The sequence below is a fragment of the Rhinoderma darwinii genome, chromosome 1 (assembly GCF_050947455.1).
Source record: "Rhinoderma darwinii isolate aRhiDar2 chromosome 1, aRhiDar2.hap1, whole genome shotgun sequence".
Classification (NCBI taxonomy): domain Eukaryota; kingdom Metazoa; phylum Chordata; class Amphibia; order Anura; family Rhinodermatidae; genus Rhinoderma; species Rhinoderma darwinii.
This window is the reverse complement of record NC_134687.1, coordinates 238,880,104-238,897,383: the sequence shown is the minus strand read 5'-3', so window position 1 is coordinate 238,897,383 and position 17,280 is coordinate 238,880,104. Positions and strand designations below refer to the sequence as shown.

The window sequence follows — 17,280 nt, the reverse complement described above, 5'->3', positions numbered from 1 at the left end:
AGTAGCATGATATACAAGGGGAGGGTGGGTGGTGTAGCACGATATACAAGGGGAGAGGGACGGCTGTGTAGCACGATATACAAGGGGAGAGGGGGCTGTGTAGCACTATATACAAGGGGAGAAGGGGGCTGTGTAGCACTATATATAAGGGGAGAGGGGGCTGTGTAGCACTATATACAGGGGGAAATTGCTGTGTAGCACTATATACAGGGGGATTGCTGTGTGACACTATATACAAGGGGGCTGTGAGGCACTATATATACAAAGGGGCTGTGTGTGGCACTATATATACAAGGGGCGGTGTGTGGCAATATTTATGCAAGGGGGCTGTGTGTGGCTATGGTACTATCTATGGGTGGGGCTGTGTCGCACCATTTACGGGAGGGGGGATGTGTGGCACCATTTACGGGGGGGGCTGTGTGGCACTATCTATGGGAGGGCGACGCTATCTACAGCGGGGCGACTGTGTGTGGCACTATCTATGGGGGTGTGACGCTATATATAGGGGGGAATTGCTGTGTAGTGCTATATACAAGGGGATGGGGGCTGTGTAGCGCTATATACACAAGAGGAGGAGGGGGCTGTGCAGTAATATATACACAAGGGGAGGAGGGGGGCTGTGTAGCACTATATACACAAGGGGAGGAGGGGGGCTGTGTAGCGCTATGTACAAGGGGAGAGGGGGCTGTGTAGCGCCATAAACAAGGGGAGAGGGGGCTGTGTAGTGCTATATACAAGGGGAGAGGGGGCTGTGTAGCACTACACCGCTTTCCAAATTATTATGCAAATGTTATTTTTCGCTGATTTTCCTAAATAGTCGATGCAAATGACAGTCAGTATAATCTTCAAGCCATCAACCGTTGGAGTATAATGCAAATTTTACTGAACAAATCTTCTAATGATAACAGATTTTTTTTTAGAAGTAAAATACTCAAAATGCACTGTTTCAAATTATTATGCACAACAGAGATCAAAACATTTTAAAGGTTGTAAAGAGAACTAAAATGGTAATTTGTTGAATTTGCAGCATCAGGAGCAGTGGCATAACTACCGCCGTAGCAGCAGTAGCGGCTGCTGCGGGGCCCGTGGCGACACGGGCCCCCACCATGGCCGGAGGCTCCGCTAGCAGCCGCTACGGCTGCTACAGCGCGACGCCTCTTAACACTACGGCAGAGCAGGGAGGTATCTCCCCGCTCTGCCATTAAACAAAAGACATGTATCCCCTATCCACAGGACAGGGGATACATGTGTGATCGCTGGCATTGATAGGAAAAACGGGGGACTGAAAGTCCCCTGAAGTTCTCCATCACAAACCTCGGACTTCAGTGGTCTGTGTCGGCAGCTCCGTAGAAATGAATGGAGCGCTTGTGCGCATGCGCAACCAGCGCTCCTTTCATTTTTATTGAGCTGCCGACACAGACGCCGGAAGTCAGAGGTTAGTCATGGAGAACTTCAGGGGACTTTCAGACCCCCGTTCTCCCTATCAATGCCAGCGATCACACATGTATCCCCTATCCTGTGGATAGGGGATACATGTCTTTTGTAGGATATACTGTATGTTGCATGTTTTTTGGGGGGTTGGGGTCGCTGTATGGCGTTCCCTACAGGGGGGGGGGCTGTATGGCGTTCCCTACAGGGGGGGGGGGCTGTATGGCGTTCCCTGCAGGGGGGGCTGTGTGGCGTTCCCTACAGGGGGGGCTGTGTGGCGTTCCCTACAGGAGGGGGCTGTGTGGCGTTCCCTACAGGAGGGGGCTGTATGGCGTTCCCTACAGGAGGGGGCTGTATGGCGTTCTCTACAGGGGGGACTGTATGGCGTTCCCTGCAGGGGGGGCTGTATGGCGTTCTCTACAGGGGGGACTGTATGGCATTGCCTGCAGGGGGGGCTGTATGGCGTTCCCTGCAAGGGGGGGGGGAGCTGTATGGCGTTCCCTACAGGGGGGGGGCTGTATGGCATTTTCTACAGTGGGGGCTGTATGGTGTTAGCGCCATACAGCCCCCCTGTAGAGAACGCCATACAGTCCCCCCTGTAGATAACGCCATACAGTCCCCCCTGTAGATAACGCCATACAGTCCCCCCTGTAGATAACGCCATACAGTCCCCCCTGTAGATAACGCCATACAGTCCCCCTGTAGATAACGCCATAAAGTCCCCCTTGTAGATAACGCCATACAGTCCCCCCTGTAGATAACGCCATACAGTCCCCTGTGTAGATAACGCCATACAGCCCCCTGTAGATAACGCCATACAAACCCCTCTGTAGATAACTCCATACAGCCCCCCCTGTAGATAACGCCATACAGCCCCCTCTGTAGACATCTACAGGGGGGGCTGTATGGCGCCATCTACAGGGGACTGTATGGCGTTCTCTACAGAGGGGTTTGTATTGCGTTATCTACAGAGGGGGGGCTGTATGGCGTTCTCTACAGAGGGGGCTGTATGGCATTATCTACAGGGGGCTGTATGGCGTTATCTACAGGGGGGACTGTATGGCATTATCTACAGGGGGGTCTGTATGGCGTTATCTACAGGGGGGTCTGTATGGCATTATCTACAGGGGGGGCTGTATGGCGTTCTCTACAGGGGGGGCTGTATGGCGTTCTCTACAGGGGGGCTGTATGGCGTTATCTACAAGGGGGGCTGTATGCCGTTATCTACAGGGGGGACTGTATGGCGTTATCTACAGGGGGGACTCTGTATGGCGTTCTCTACAGAGGGGGCTGTATGGAGTTCTCTACAGGGGGGTCTGTATGTCGTTATCTACAGGGGGGTCTGTATGGCGTTATCTACAGGGGGGGGGCTGTATGGCGTTATCTACAGGGGGGGCTGTATGGCGTTATCTACAGGGGGGCTGTATGGCGTTATCTACAGGGGGGGGCTGTAAAAAAGGCACTATCTACAAGGGGGGGGGGGGTTGTGTGACACCCGGGGGAGGGGGGGCCCCAGTCAAAAGTTTGCTATGGGGCCCAGTCTTTCCTAGTTACGCCCCTGATCAGGAGGTCATATTTACAGAAATCAAAAGCTCTTTCAATCAAAAAAAAATTAGCAGGCCAAGTTACATGTTAACATAGGACCCCTTCTTTGATATCACCTTCACAATTCTTGCATCCATTGAATTTGTGAGTATTTGGACAGTTTCTGCTTGAATATCTTTGCAGGATGTCAGAATAGCCTCCCAGAGCTTCTGTTTTGATGTGAACTGCCTCCCACCCTCATAGATATTTTGCTTGAGGATGCTCCATAGGTTCTCAATAGGGTTGAGGTCAGGGGAACATGGGGGCCACACCATGAGTTTCTCTCCTTTTATGCCCATAGCAGCCAAAGGTATTATTTGCAGCATGAGATGGTCCATTGTCATGCATGAAGATAATTTTGCTAATTTTTCAGACCGTCAGGGACCCTAAAGGGGCCTACCAGCTCTCTCCCCATGATTTCAGCCCAAAACATGACTCCGCCACCTCCTTGCTGACGTTGCAGCCTTGTTGGGACATGGTGGCCATTCACCAACCATCCACTACTCCATCCATCTGGACCATCCAGGGTTGCACGGCACTCATCAGTAAACAACACGGTTTGAAAATTAGTCTTCATGTATTTCTGAGCCCACTGCAACCGTTTCTGCTTGTGAGCATTGTTTAGGGGTGGCCGAATAATAGCTTTATGAACACTTGCAAACCTCTGGAGGTTTTCATACCTTGTCCAAGGTATTGCACTATTTCACGCTTTTCGGCAGCCGAGAAATCTTTTTCTTTCCCATATTGCTTGAAACCAGTGACCTGCTTAATAATGTGGAACGTCCTTCTTAAGTAGTTTTCCTTTGATTGGGCACACCTGGCAAACTAATTATCACAGGTATCTGAGATTGATTACAATGATCCAAAGAGCCCTAAGACACAGTACCATCCATGAGTGTAATTGAAAAACGAATAATTAAATGTTTACGACACTTAAATCCAATGTGCATAATAATTTGGAACACGGTGTAGTGTCCATCAAGGGTGTTAAATGCAGTCTTCCATTTATCACCCTGGCGAATCCGGACTAGGTTATAAGCCCCACGTAGGTCTAGTTTGGAAAAAATCTTGGCACCACGTATACGAGGAGAGAACCATCCTTCTTCTTGACGAAGAAGAACCCGGCTCCTGCCGGGGAGGAAGACCTCCGTATGAAGCCCCACTCCAAGTTCTCTTTCACATAGGCGGACATGGACAGAGTCTCTGGCAAAGAGAGATGATATACCTTACCACGGGGAAGGGATGCACCAAGAGTCAGCTCGATAGGGCAGTCATACGCCCGGGGTGGAGGCAATGTCTCCGCCTCCCTCTTGCTGCATAATGGCCCGGCAAACCTGCCAATGACCGAGGCAGCAAAGGCTGAGCCGAACGAATCTGCACAAGACATCGGCTTTGACACTCAGGGCCCCACTGGAGAACCTCTCCAGAATTCCAGTCTAGGACTGGGGCATGTAGTCGGAGCCAAGGCAGGCCCAACAACACAGGGTTTACGGCTTTGGATAGGACATAGAACGACAGGAGTTCGGAGTGAAAAGCTCCCACTTGGAGCCTCAGCGGCTTGATCACAGCTATAACTGGGTCTGGCAGAAGTAGTCCATTCACTGATGCAACCATCAACGGCCTCTCCAGGGGGGTGGTGGGTAATTGAAGAAGATCCACCAGGTCTCTACAGGTGAAGTTAGCAGCGGATCCAGAGTCCAGATACTCAGAGATCCTATGCGTTCTCTCGCCGGATACTATGGTCACTGGTATATACCGTTTAGACAGAAGTCCTTTCTTACCCAAGGTTGCCTCTCCTAGCAACCCTAGGCTTTGCGATTTTTGGGGACACAGGCGCACAAGATGGCCACCGAGGCCGCAATATAGACAGAGTCCCGAAGTGCGTCTGCGTTGTCTCTCCTGGGTGGATAGCTTACACTGTTCCATCATCATAGACTCCTTAGGAGGATAGACATCTGAGGACAGCAGGGGTTGCTGCAAAGTAGGGACCAAACTAGGAAGGCCTCCCTCCCGACGAACCTCTTGGAGGCGTTCTCGGATCTGCATATCAATCCGGGCAGACAGAATGATGAGATCATCTAGGGTAGATGGCAGGTCTCGAGCGGCAAGTTTGTCCTTAATTTTAAGAGCCAGTCCATGCCAGAATGCAGCCACCAGGGCCTCATTGTTCCATAACCGTCCTCGCGCCAGGGTGTGGAAGTGGATGGCGTACTCACTCACGGAGGTGTCTCTTTGGCGTAGGTTAATCAAGGAAGCCGCTGCAGATGAGACCCGTCCAGGCTCCTCAAACACCATGCGAAAATTCCGGAGGAAGCCCTGGAAGTCACGGGTCTCTGGTCCTTGTCTCTCCCAGATAGGGTTCTCCCATGCAAGAGCCTTGCCAGTGAGGAGAGAGATGATGAAAGCGACACTTGCGCCGTCAGATGAAAATGTCCTAGTCTAACATCTGAAGTGGATCTGGCACTGGGTCAAAAATCCACGACAGGTACTTGCGTCTCCATCATAGCGGTCCGTAAGTGGCAAAGAAAAACGCGGGTTGACACTGCAAGGAGGTGTAGTCTGAGGATCAACACTGCCAGGGGGTGTAGTAGGAGGAACGGCAGCTCGTACCTCCTGCCGACGTGCGAGAATGTTCAAGGCCTGGAGGAATAGGTCCTGTGGAGACCGGAGCTCTAGCATATCCGCCCGCATCTTTTGTGACGTCGTCATGGTCTTGGATCGACCAGCGGGGTCCATGGCCTGAGCTTACTGTCACGTGGACCCACTGGGCCGTACCACCTTGGCGGTATGGCAGCTGGCCAACAGGGCGCAGGGCAGAGTCTATAGTTTATATAGGGTACCTGTGGCAGCTCGAACAGTAGCAAGGCAGGCTTGGCAGGAACTAGGCAGCAGGTAGACGTCAGGCGTGGAGAAGCAGGACAGGCGTGGTAAACAGCACAGCACAGCTACAGCTCAACACGGTACTAGATCAGGAGACCGGTTACAGGATACAGGATTAGGAACACTGGGAGCAGGAAACACTAGGGGACCATTTGCAAGACAGACTTGGAATACAACAACAAAGCTCAGGCGTGGGAGGATGGGGCTGGGACCTTCTTATAGCCCAGGGTGCTCTGGAGCAATTAGCTCAAATCACCAACATGTGTGCGCTCTGGCTTCTTAAAGAGACTCTGTCACCACATTATAACTGCCCTATCTCCTACATAAGGAGATCGGCACTGTAATATAGATGACAGCAGTGCTTTTTATTTAGAAATACAATCTATTTTTACCACGTTAGGAGCGATTTTAGCTTTATGCTAATTCGTTTCTTAATGCCCAACTGGGCGTGTTTTTACTTTAGACCAAGTGGGCATTGTACAGAGGAGTGTATGACGCTGACCAATCAGCGTCATGCACTCCTCTCCATTCATTTAGTCAGTGCATAGTGACACTGAGTTGTTCACTATGTTCTGTCTTATATTGACATATTAACGTTACTGAAATGTTTAGACAGTGAATAGACATTCCTTCCAGCCAGGACGGGATGTCTATTCACAATCCCGACACTTCGTTAAGGTTTTTTGGCACTTACAGCAGAGCAAAGCGTAATCTCGCTGTAACCTGTCATTTGCAGCGAGATTACGCTTGATCTGCTGTAAGTACCACAGAAACATTACCGAAGGGTAGGGATTGTGAATAGACATCCCATCCTGGCTGGAAGGAATGTCTATTCACGGTCTAAACACTTCAGTAATGTTAATATGTCAGTATAAGACAGAACATAGTGACCAACTTAGTGTCACTATGCGCTGACTAAATGAATGGATAGATCGTTTTTCTATATAAAAACCACTGCTGTCACCTACATTACAGCGCCGATCTCATTATGTAGGAGATTATGTGTGGTGACAAAGCCTCTTTAAAGGGGCTCTGTCACCAGATTTTCAAACCCCTATCTCGTATTGCAGCAGATCGGCGCTGCAATGTAGATAACAGTAACGTTTGTTTTTTTTCAAAAACGAGCATTTTTGACCAAGTTATGAGCATTTTTATATTTATGCAAATGAGCCTTTCTTAAAGAGGCTCTGTCACCAGATTTTGCAACCCCTATCTGCTATTGCAGCAGATAGGCGCTGCAATGTAGATTACAGTAACGTTTTTATTTTTAAAAAACGAGCATTTTTGGCCAAGTTATGACCATTTTTGTAGTTATGCAAATGAGGCTTGCAAAAGTCCAAGTGGGTGTGTTTAAAAGTAAAAGTCCAAGTGGGCGTGTATTATGTGCGTACATCGGGGCGTTTTTAATACTTTTACTAGCTGGGCGCTCTGATGAGAAGTATCATCCACTTCTCTTCAGAACGCCCAGCTTCTGGCAGTGCAGACACAGCGTGTTCTCGAGAGATCACGCTGTGACGTCACTCACAGGTCCTGCATCGTGTCATACGAGCGAGGACACCGGCACCAGAGGCTACAGTTGATTCTGCAGCAGCATCAGCGTTTGCAGGTAAGTAGCTACATCGACTTACCTGCTAACGCCGATGCTGCTGCAGAATCAACTGAAGCCTCTGGTGCCGGTGTCCTCGCTCGTCTGACACGATGCAGGACCTGTGAGTGACGTCACAGCGTGATCTCTCGAGAACACGCTGTGTCTGCACTGCCAGAAGCTGGGCGTTCTGAAGAGAAGTGGATGATACTTCTCATCAGAGCGCCCAGCTAGTAAAAGTATTAAAAACGCCCCGATGTACGCACATAATACACGCCCACTTGGACTTTTACTTTTAAACACGCCCACTTGGACTTTTGCAAGCCTCATTTGCATAACTACAAAAATGGTCATAACTTGGCCAAAAATGCTTGTTTTTTTAAAAATAAAAACGTTACTGTAATCTACATTGCAGCGCCTATCTGCTGCAATAGCAGATAGGGGTTGCAAAATCTGGTGACAGAGCCTCTTTAAGTACAACTGGGCGTGTTTAAAGTTAAGTACAAGTGGGCATGTATTGTGTGTGTACATCTGGGCGTTTTTACTTGTTTTACTAGCTGGGCGTTGTGAATAGAAGTGTATGATGCTGACGAATCAGCATCATCCACTTCTCTTCATTAACACCCAGTTTCTGGCAGTGCACAGACACACAGCGTGTTCTCGAGAGATCACGCTGTGACGTCACTTCCTGCCCCAGGTCCTGCATCGTGTCGGACGAGCGAGGACACATCGGCACCAGGTGACAGAGGCTACATCGACTTACCTGCAAACGCCGATGCTGCTGCAGAATCGCCTGGTGCCGATGTGTCCTCGCTCGTCCGACACGATGCAGGACCTGGGGCAGGAAGTGAGGTCACAGCGTGATCTCTCGAGAACACGCTGTGTGTCTGTGCACTGCCAGAAGCTGGGTGTTAACGAAGAGAAGTGGATGATGCTGATTCGTCAGCATCATACACTTCTATTCACAACGCCCAGCTAGAAAAACAAGTGAAAACGCCCAGATGTACACACACAATACACGCCCACTTGTACTTAACTTTAAACACGCCCAGTTGTACTTAAGAAAGGCTCATTTGCATAAATATAAAAATGCTCATAACTTGGCCAAAAATGCTCGTTTTTGAAAAAAAACAAAAACGTTACTGTAATCTACATTGCAGCGCCGATCTGCTGCAATACGAGATAGGGGTTTGAAAATCTGGTGACAGAGCCTCTTTAAGTCTCTACTGAGCTCGTGAGCGCACCCTATTGGTCACTGTGGAGCAGGACGGCCGTATGTGCAGACATCTCTTGAGAGAAGGGTGTCGACTGGATGGAAGGAGTTCATGGTCAGCGACCACGGACGTTACACATGTCCAGAAACATTACAACAAAAAAACATAAAATCTGAAAAAGTTTTGTGCATATACAATATTTGGTTATAGAAAAGTCATGTGGATGACATATTCTTAGATCTCATAATGTTTTCCTGTCAGAACAAAATTGATCTAGCAATTACTCTTAGTAATGTCATGCAGCAGTTCATTTAAAAAGTATATGATGCCCTCTGGTGGCTGCGTGTGTTACTGCCGTAATAGAAGTGTGAAATAAAATATAACATTGGTCGAAAACTTTCAAGCAAGCGATTCTCAACATTCGCATAGGAAAATAAAATGCAGTATTATTTCACGTTATGGATAAACCATGATATTTAATTAGCTTTAACATTCATTATAAGTTAAAAAATGTACAGGCAGCTAATTTGTTGCAGAATTTTTTTGCAACTGAAAATCTATTTCATACTTTTTCAGCCCTGAGGGTATGTTCACACGCACGGTTTTCAGACGTAATTCGGGCGTTTTATGCCTCGAATTCCGCCTGAAAAAACTGCTCCATTACGCCTACAAACATCTGCCCATTGCTTTCAATGGGTTTTACGATGTTCTGTTCCCACGAGGTGTTGTTTTACGTGCCACTGCCAAAATACGGCGCGTAAAAAGGCGCCCGTGAAAAAGAAGTGCATGTCACTTCTTGGGACGTTTTTGGAGCTATTTTTCATTGACTCTATGGAAAACCGCTCCAAAAACGGCCGTTAAAAACGCAGCGCATATCGCATATCGCAAGTGGCTACAAAAAGTCTGAAAATCAGGAGCTGTTTTCGCCTGAAAACAGCTCCGTATTTTCAGACGTTTTTGGTCACTACGTGTGAACATACCCTAATAAAGATGAAGGGAACGGTTGCGAAAGTTTCTGCAACGTGTGAATATATCCTACTTTTGTCAGTAGCAAAGCACTATGCACATTCTATATAGCCCTCTGTATTGCTGGAATCACACATGCATTTTTTGTTTTTAGTTTTTGTTAGCCAAATACATGTGGATACAAACGATAGACATATTAGTCATTCTTAATAATTTTACTTAATTTTGGATCCACCCCTGTGTTTGGCTAAAAAAAACATGTGTGATTACAGTCTAGAACCATTTCTTGCAGCATATCGACACACCAGATGTAGAAGCAGCACAGTAAAAAATAGACTTTCCAAGGGCCAGGAGGGTGCCAGCCTCCAGGAATTCGACTTCGAAAAGAGGTAACACTCCAAAGTAAATATCACGGTTTATTCACCCAAATGTGCAAAAGATGCAACGTTTCAGCTGCTCAATGCAACCTCTGTGAAGCAAAGATACAAAGGTGTTCCAATACATTTATACAACCATACCTCCCAACCGTTCAGCAGGACAGTGCCGGATTCCGGGCGGTGTCCCGCTGTCCAGGGCGGGCAGTGGTATGTCCCAGTGTCAACTGTATCTGCGTTCTCATCGTTGCCGACGCTCTGGCTGAGGATTCTGCTCCTGGAATAGCCCCTGGCGTCACTATCCATAAATGAATAGTGACGTGAGGGGCTACTTCTGGAGCGGAATCCCCCGCCAGAGCGTCACTATACATTAAATGAACAGTGATGTCAGGGGCTACTTCTGGAGCGGAATCCCCCGCCAGAGCGTCACTATCCATAAATGAACAGTGACGTCGGGGGCTACTTCTGGAGCGGAATCCACAGCCAGAGCGTTGCCAATGCTCTGGTTGGGGATTCCGCTCCTAGAGGGAGCCCCTGACGTCACAATCCATATATGGACAGTGACATCAGGGGCTCCTCCTGGAGCGGAATCTCCGGCCACAGCGTGGCCAATGTTCTGGCTGGGGATTCCGCTCCCACTAGGCGCTATCTACAGGGAGGGGGTAGCGCTATCTACAGGGGGGTAGTGCTATATTCAAGGGGATGTGGCTATCTGCATGGGCACTGTGGCACTATATGGGCACTATCTACAGGGGACACTGTGGCACTATCTACATGGGCACTGTGGCACTATGTAAGTGGGCACTGGCACTCTATATGTGGGCACTGGAAGTAGGAGCAGCTAAGGGGGCATTATACTGTATGGGGCAGCTACGGCAGCATTATACTGTATGGGGGCAACTAAGGCGGCTTTATATTGTATGGGACAGCTAAGGGGGCATTATACTGTATGGTGGCAGCTAAGGGGGCATTATCTGTATGGGGCAGCTATGGGGCATTATACTGTGTGGGGGCAGCTATGGGGGCATTATCCTGTATGGGAACAGCTATGGGGCATCTGTGTTAGTATTATTCTGTTTGGGGAGTCTGTGTGGGCATTGTATTGTATGGGACAGCTGTGGGGGCATTATATTGTATGGGGCAGCTACGGGGGCATTATGCTGTATGGGGCATAATAATGTATGGGGAATTTGTGTGGGCATTATAATGTATGTGTAACGTTCGTGGTCGCTGACCACAAACTCCTTCCATCCAGTCGACGCCCTTCCCTCCATAGATGTCTGCACATGCGGCCATCCTGTTCCACAGTGACCACCAGGGTGCGCTCGCGAGCTCAGTCCAGACTTAAGGAGCCAAAGCGCACACAGGTGGGAGATTGAGATGATTGCTGCCAGAGCACCCTGGGCTATAAGAAAGGCTGTGCTCCTCCCTGCAATGCCTGAGCCTTTTTGTCTACCATAGTCTGTCTAAGCAAATGGTCTCCTAGTGTTTCCCAGTTCCCAGTGTTTCCCGTTCCTGCCACTTGCAACCTGTATCCCGTGCTATCCTGGTCAAGTACCGTGTTGAGCTGAAGTTGTGCTGCGCTGTGTACCACGCCTGTCCTGCTACACCAAGCCTGGAGCCTGCCTGCTACCTAGTCCCAGCCGAGCCTGTCTTGTTACTGTCTGAGCTACCACAGGTACACTATACGAACAATAGACTGTGACCCATGTCCTGTTGGCCAGCTGCCATACCATCAAGGCGTACCCAATATACCCAACGTTACAGTATGGGGGCATCTGTGTGGGCATTGTACTGTATGGGACAGCTATGGGGGTATTATATTGTATGGGGCAGCTAGGGGGGCATTATTCTGTATGGGGCAGCTATGGGGCATAGTGTATGGGGAATTTGTGTGGGCATTATACTGTATGGGGCATCTGTGTGAGCATTCTACTGTATGGGGGCAGCTATGGGTCATTATACTGTATGGGGCATCTGTGTTAGTATTATACTGTTTGGGGGGTCTATGTGGGCATAGTACTGTATGGGGCAGCTATGGGGGCATTATACTGTCTGGGGCAGCTAGGGGGGCATTATGCTGTATGGGGCAGCTAGGGGGGCATTATGCTGTATGGGGCAGCTATGTGGCATAATAATGCATGGAGAATTTCTGTGGGCATCATACTGTATGGGGCATCTGTGTGGGCATTCTACTGTAAGGGGGCATCTCTGTTGACTTTGTACTGTATTGGGGCATCTATGGAGAGATTATACTGTATGGGGCATCTATGGGGGTATTATCCTGCATGGGGGCACTATGGGTGAATTATATTGTGTGAAGGGCTGCTATGGAGGCATTATACTGTGTGGGGACAACTATTTAGCATTATACTGTGTGGGAGGCACTATAGGGTATTATACGGTGTGGGGGCAGCTATAAGGACACTATACTGTGTGGGGGGTTCTATGAAGGCATTATACTGTGGGGAGGCACTATATGATCATGATACTGTGTGAGCTACGCGCGCCGCATCGGTTGTCCCACTTTGCATTACTTGAAAGTTGGGAGTTATGATACAACCCACAGTGGGTGGAGCAAAATATCAATATTAACATATTCTAAATACCAAATGTTATAAAACTCAATGTGTCAATTTATAAAAATGTTATTTATAGTGCCATTGAATGAGGATAATCACAATAAAGTGCTTAATACAGAACAATGCATTGCAAGTGTTACAGAGCAAAAAAGATCAACATTAATCATAAACCTTTAATGCAAATGTAAATAGAGACATAATCCTATTATGCAAAATAGCCAGCACTCACCCCCATCTCGGGCCATAACAGACCAAGCGCTCAATTAATTAGCCACATACCACGCCGGTACCCGGTATCTGGTGTTCACTACTGCGTATGTCTGAAGAAAATGATCAACTGACCAGTAAGGTCACATGACGTCCTATCATTCTATGTGACAGTGATCCAGAACCCAGTGATCCAGTTCCCAGTTCTAGCATCTCTAGCAACCACTATGAGCAGGGAAGCATCGACCTGTCAGAGTCACGACCTATGGCACATGCACACTCATAATTTTACATCCGTGCCACCTTGAAAACACACTAATGGCTCTAATGGAAGAGGAGCAAGGGAGCAGTAATATCACACCCATTTCATGCATTGAACAGGCCCTGGGTAAAGGGTATATCAACGCTAAGGCTAAAACAGCCTATCAATATTAGAATTCAAGTGCGATTGTCAACCCACTAACGGGTCATGTTGTGTAAGGGTTCAGACAACTCGGCGGTACCAGCTAGTCCACACTTCATGTGGGTTAGTGAGACACCAGATGTGCATACAAAGACCATAATGTGTCTATAACACACCAAAGTCAAAATGGTGCCTTCCCAAAGGGAGGCACTTACCCTAACGGGATCAACAAACATCAACCTTAAAGGATTACAATCCACCGCTATTCGAACATAAAATATAGCGTGGCCTAAAAATGACCACCAGACCACCCTTATGCCAATATGTAAGCACAATGTAATGTCCGTGGCTGCGGGCTGTCAGCTCCAACCTCCCCCTGACAGCCGCAGCCACGAGTCGGCAAGCACTGGCCCCAGCCTCCTCCTCAGGAGACGCCAGCGATCGCATCCACTCTACCGGATCCCGTAGGGTGCGCGCGCACGCTCGTCCCCACTCTTAAAGGAGCAGCGCGCGCACCGGACCTCATGGACGACCTTTGACCCGTGAGTACCCTGGACCATAAGGGTATGTGCACACACACTAATTACGTCCGTAATTGACGGACGTATTTCGGCCGCAAGTACCGGACCGAACACAGTGCAGGGAGCCGGGCTCCTAGCATCATACTTATGTACGATGCTAGGAGTCCCTGCCTCGCTGCAGGACAACTGTCCCGTACTGAAAACATGATTACAGTACGGGACAGTTGTCCTGCAGCGAGGCAGGGACTCCTAGCATCGTACATAAGTATGATGCTAGGAGCCCGGCTCCCTGCTCTGTGTTCGGTCCGGTACTTGCGGCCGAAATACGTCCGTCAATTACGGACGTAATTAGTGTGTGTGCACATACCCTAAGAGGGGTCCAGCCCACTAGTTCTATGCCTGAGCGTTGTTGTGTTTCCTAAGTTTGTCTATGTGATGGCCTCCTAGTTGTTTCCTGTTTCGGTCCCTGTTCCAGTCCCCGTCCCTGTACCTGTCCCTGTACCTATACTTGTTTCCAGTTCCTGTTACTAGCAATCCATATCTTCCTGGTTGAGCACTGTGCTGTGCCAAAGTCGTATTATGCTACATCCACGTCTGACCTGCTTAGTCTCGCCTGATGCCCGCCTGCTACCTAAGTCCCAGCCGAGCCTGCCCTGCCGCTGTCTGAGCTGCCACAGGTACCTATAGAACTAAAGACAGTCACCTGCTCCCTGTTGGCCAGCTGCCTTACCGCCACGGCGGTACGGCCCAGTGGGTCCACAGACCCTTTGTGACACACAAATAGCTGTTTCCCCATAATGCTGACATCTACCAGACACAAATTCAGTGTGACAAAAATAGGTCAAACAGGAAAGTGATCAAACACGACAAACTGAGAAATAGATGCAACCCATTTTATTCACATGGTCAAGAAATAATTAAAAAACATCTAACACTATGTCCTCCACGTTGCGTGAGTGTCCGGCTACACAATTTAGACAAAGTCCAATAGATGTAGACCTACTAAAATAAACGTCCGGTCAGTTGCAATGCAAAACCGTCTTCAAACGGTAATAAATTGCACCAGTTGGTACCAGGCAGGAGATACTGGGGACAATGGCAGAGTGCACGAAATCTAGGACTGGTATGCACAATCTGAGACATTAGGGGTTATGCTGCATGACATGTCTGGAAACATTAGAAACATTAATTTTTCTGAATGTAGGCTTGCTCTTTAGCAATGAATTTAAAATCAGACCTGTTAAAATGTTGGCAGTTAACTATTTGAAATCCACATCAATGGATCTGATAACAAAAAAAAAAAAGAGTGCTTCTACAGTTCATCCCTACCACAACCTAGTGTATCCGACTTTATCAAAACTATGTACAATATATAGAAGATCGATGCTCAGTAACTGTCAGTAGATAAAGTCCAACGCCACCTTAGATATGTTGTCAGATAATAGTCATAACATTTATTTGTATAGTGGCAGCATATTCTTCACTCCTCTTCATTCTTCACTCCTCTTCATTCATGGTAGCCACTGAAACATTGAATGTAAACTAACTAAATGTACAATTTAAAAAGTGGGTTTAAACTGGGAGAAAACATTTCATAATAGAATGTATTGTTACTTTGGCTACGTTTCTACCCATAGAATCCACAGTACCATCTATAATATATCACTGAGCTTCCTTCTAAGAAGGCATCCATAAATTGTCTAAAATGTAACTATATCAACAAGATAACTGTTTATTTTTATGGTACCTGCGTAACTGACAAGTTTCCCAGATTTTATGTATTAGGATCTGTTTACACTAGCACCATAGTTCATTAGGAGAAATGACAGCCATGACGGATCCGTTTTTGAATGGGCCTAATACATTTTGATGAATCCTATTGACTCATAATGGGGTCCATCAGGTTTCCATTGGGGTTTTGGAATTTTTTATAACAAAAATAGTGCTGCAGGCTGTACTATTATTGTAGTAAAAAATACTGGAACCCCTTCACAGAGCATATAGCTAATGCGAATAGAGTTATAGTTTAGTAAGATTTGCACCCATCATAAGAAACATAATATACTGAAACAAACAAGCTAGGCATTAAACAGTAGCGCTATAGATCAACTTTTTGCACTGAGAACCAGACAGCATTGTAGAAGATACAAAGACTCACTTGCAGTCCTCTCCGCCTCAGGATGCTTGACTCATCCATGTCTAATTCCCCCTTCTTTGCCTCTTCGGTATCTCTCACACTTCCAGCTCTAACATGCTGCCTTGTTGGTTGTCTTCTTAGATCTGCTTTGGCAGCAGCAAGCAACACTAGAAGTAACTGCTTCATTTTTCCAATTGGATCTTCCCCGTCATATGATTCTCCCTTTACTTATTCCCCCTATCTGCAGATCATACTGATGTGCATGCTTAACTCTGTGATTTCCACTGAACAGCTTCCTGTAGACTTTTTAATGAAGTTTGTTCAATAAAACAAAAAACAAAAAAATACAAAAAAAATCACACTGCGGCTGCAGTAAAAAAACAATTCTTATTTGTAGCATTTGACTGTAACATTCAGTTTGATCAGAAGTGATTAGTTTAATTAGGTTATGTTTACATAGCAGACTTTTTCCGTATCAGTAGTGCTCCGGCTTCATAACCTGATTGCTTTATTACCAGATCTGAAGATCATAATAAACTGGATTTACTTTTTTTTTTGTCAGCCACCACCATTCAGCTGCTGAATAAAAATGTAAAAATTGTATTGCGATAAGGTCCTTCCTTCATGTGAAAAATTATCCAACTGTTGTGGCACCACAAGGTTACAGTAGAGATTCTAAAATAGCAAAATAATCCAACAACATAATGGTGAAAAAATCTTATTTTATTTTGTCAAACAGGAGTTTAAATCCAGTAGACTATCCGCTTATGCGCTTCAAGCAACACATGCCCTTAGTCAAAGCAAAATGAGTACAGATACAGGTGTACAAATACCCACAGGAAACTTCTGTGAGCCATAGGACAGAGCAGGGTTGGGGAACCTTTTTTCTGCCAAGGGCCATTTGGATATTTATAACATCATTCGCGGGCCACACAAAATGATCAACTTAACAATTTGCCTGCTATATTTGGCCAAACATTGAATTAACTCACCCCAAATGTGATGGCTGTAACTGATTGTCTTTGGTGAGGCGTGTGATGTTAGCCGGTATTGATGATGTTGCTACTGCGTCGTTCAGTCTGGAGCGTAGTTGACTCTTTACAACGGTAAGTCTTGAAAAGAACTGCTTGCTGCAGTAAGTTGTTCTGACTCACTTAGTTAAAGGGTTTTCCCATCAGGGATATTTATGACATATCCACTGGATATGTCATAAATGTCCAATAGATGCGGGTCCCACCTCCGGGACCTACACCTATCTCTAGATTGGGGCCCCCTAAACCCCGTTTTACCTCTCTGTGTTCCGGCTGATTTCCGACCATGAACAAGAAAACAGCGTAGCTCGCTGAGCTGTGCTGTTTCCCTAACTCCCATAGTAGTGAATGGCAGTTACGGAAGCAGC

At 47.3% G+C, this 17,280-nt stretch overlaps 1 protein-coding gene across 1 annotated transcript in view; it reads right to left on the bottom strand.

The window, feature by feature from the left end:
- Positions 1-16,003, bottom strand: part of MAST3 (microtubule associated serine/threonine kinase 3) — a 311,223-nt gene extending 295,220 nt beyond the window's left edge. The window contains exon 1 of the mRNA XM_075862996.1: positions 15,903-16,003. Within this exon, the coding sequence (XP_075719111.1) occupies positions 15,903-15,941 (39 nt within the window). The 5' untranslated portion in view covers positions 15,942-16,003. The remainder of the gene's footprint in view (positions 1-15,902) is intronic.
- Between the last annotated feature and the right edge of the window lie 1,277 nt (positions 16,004-17,280).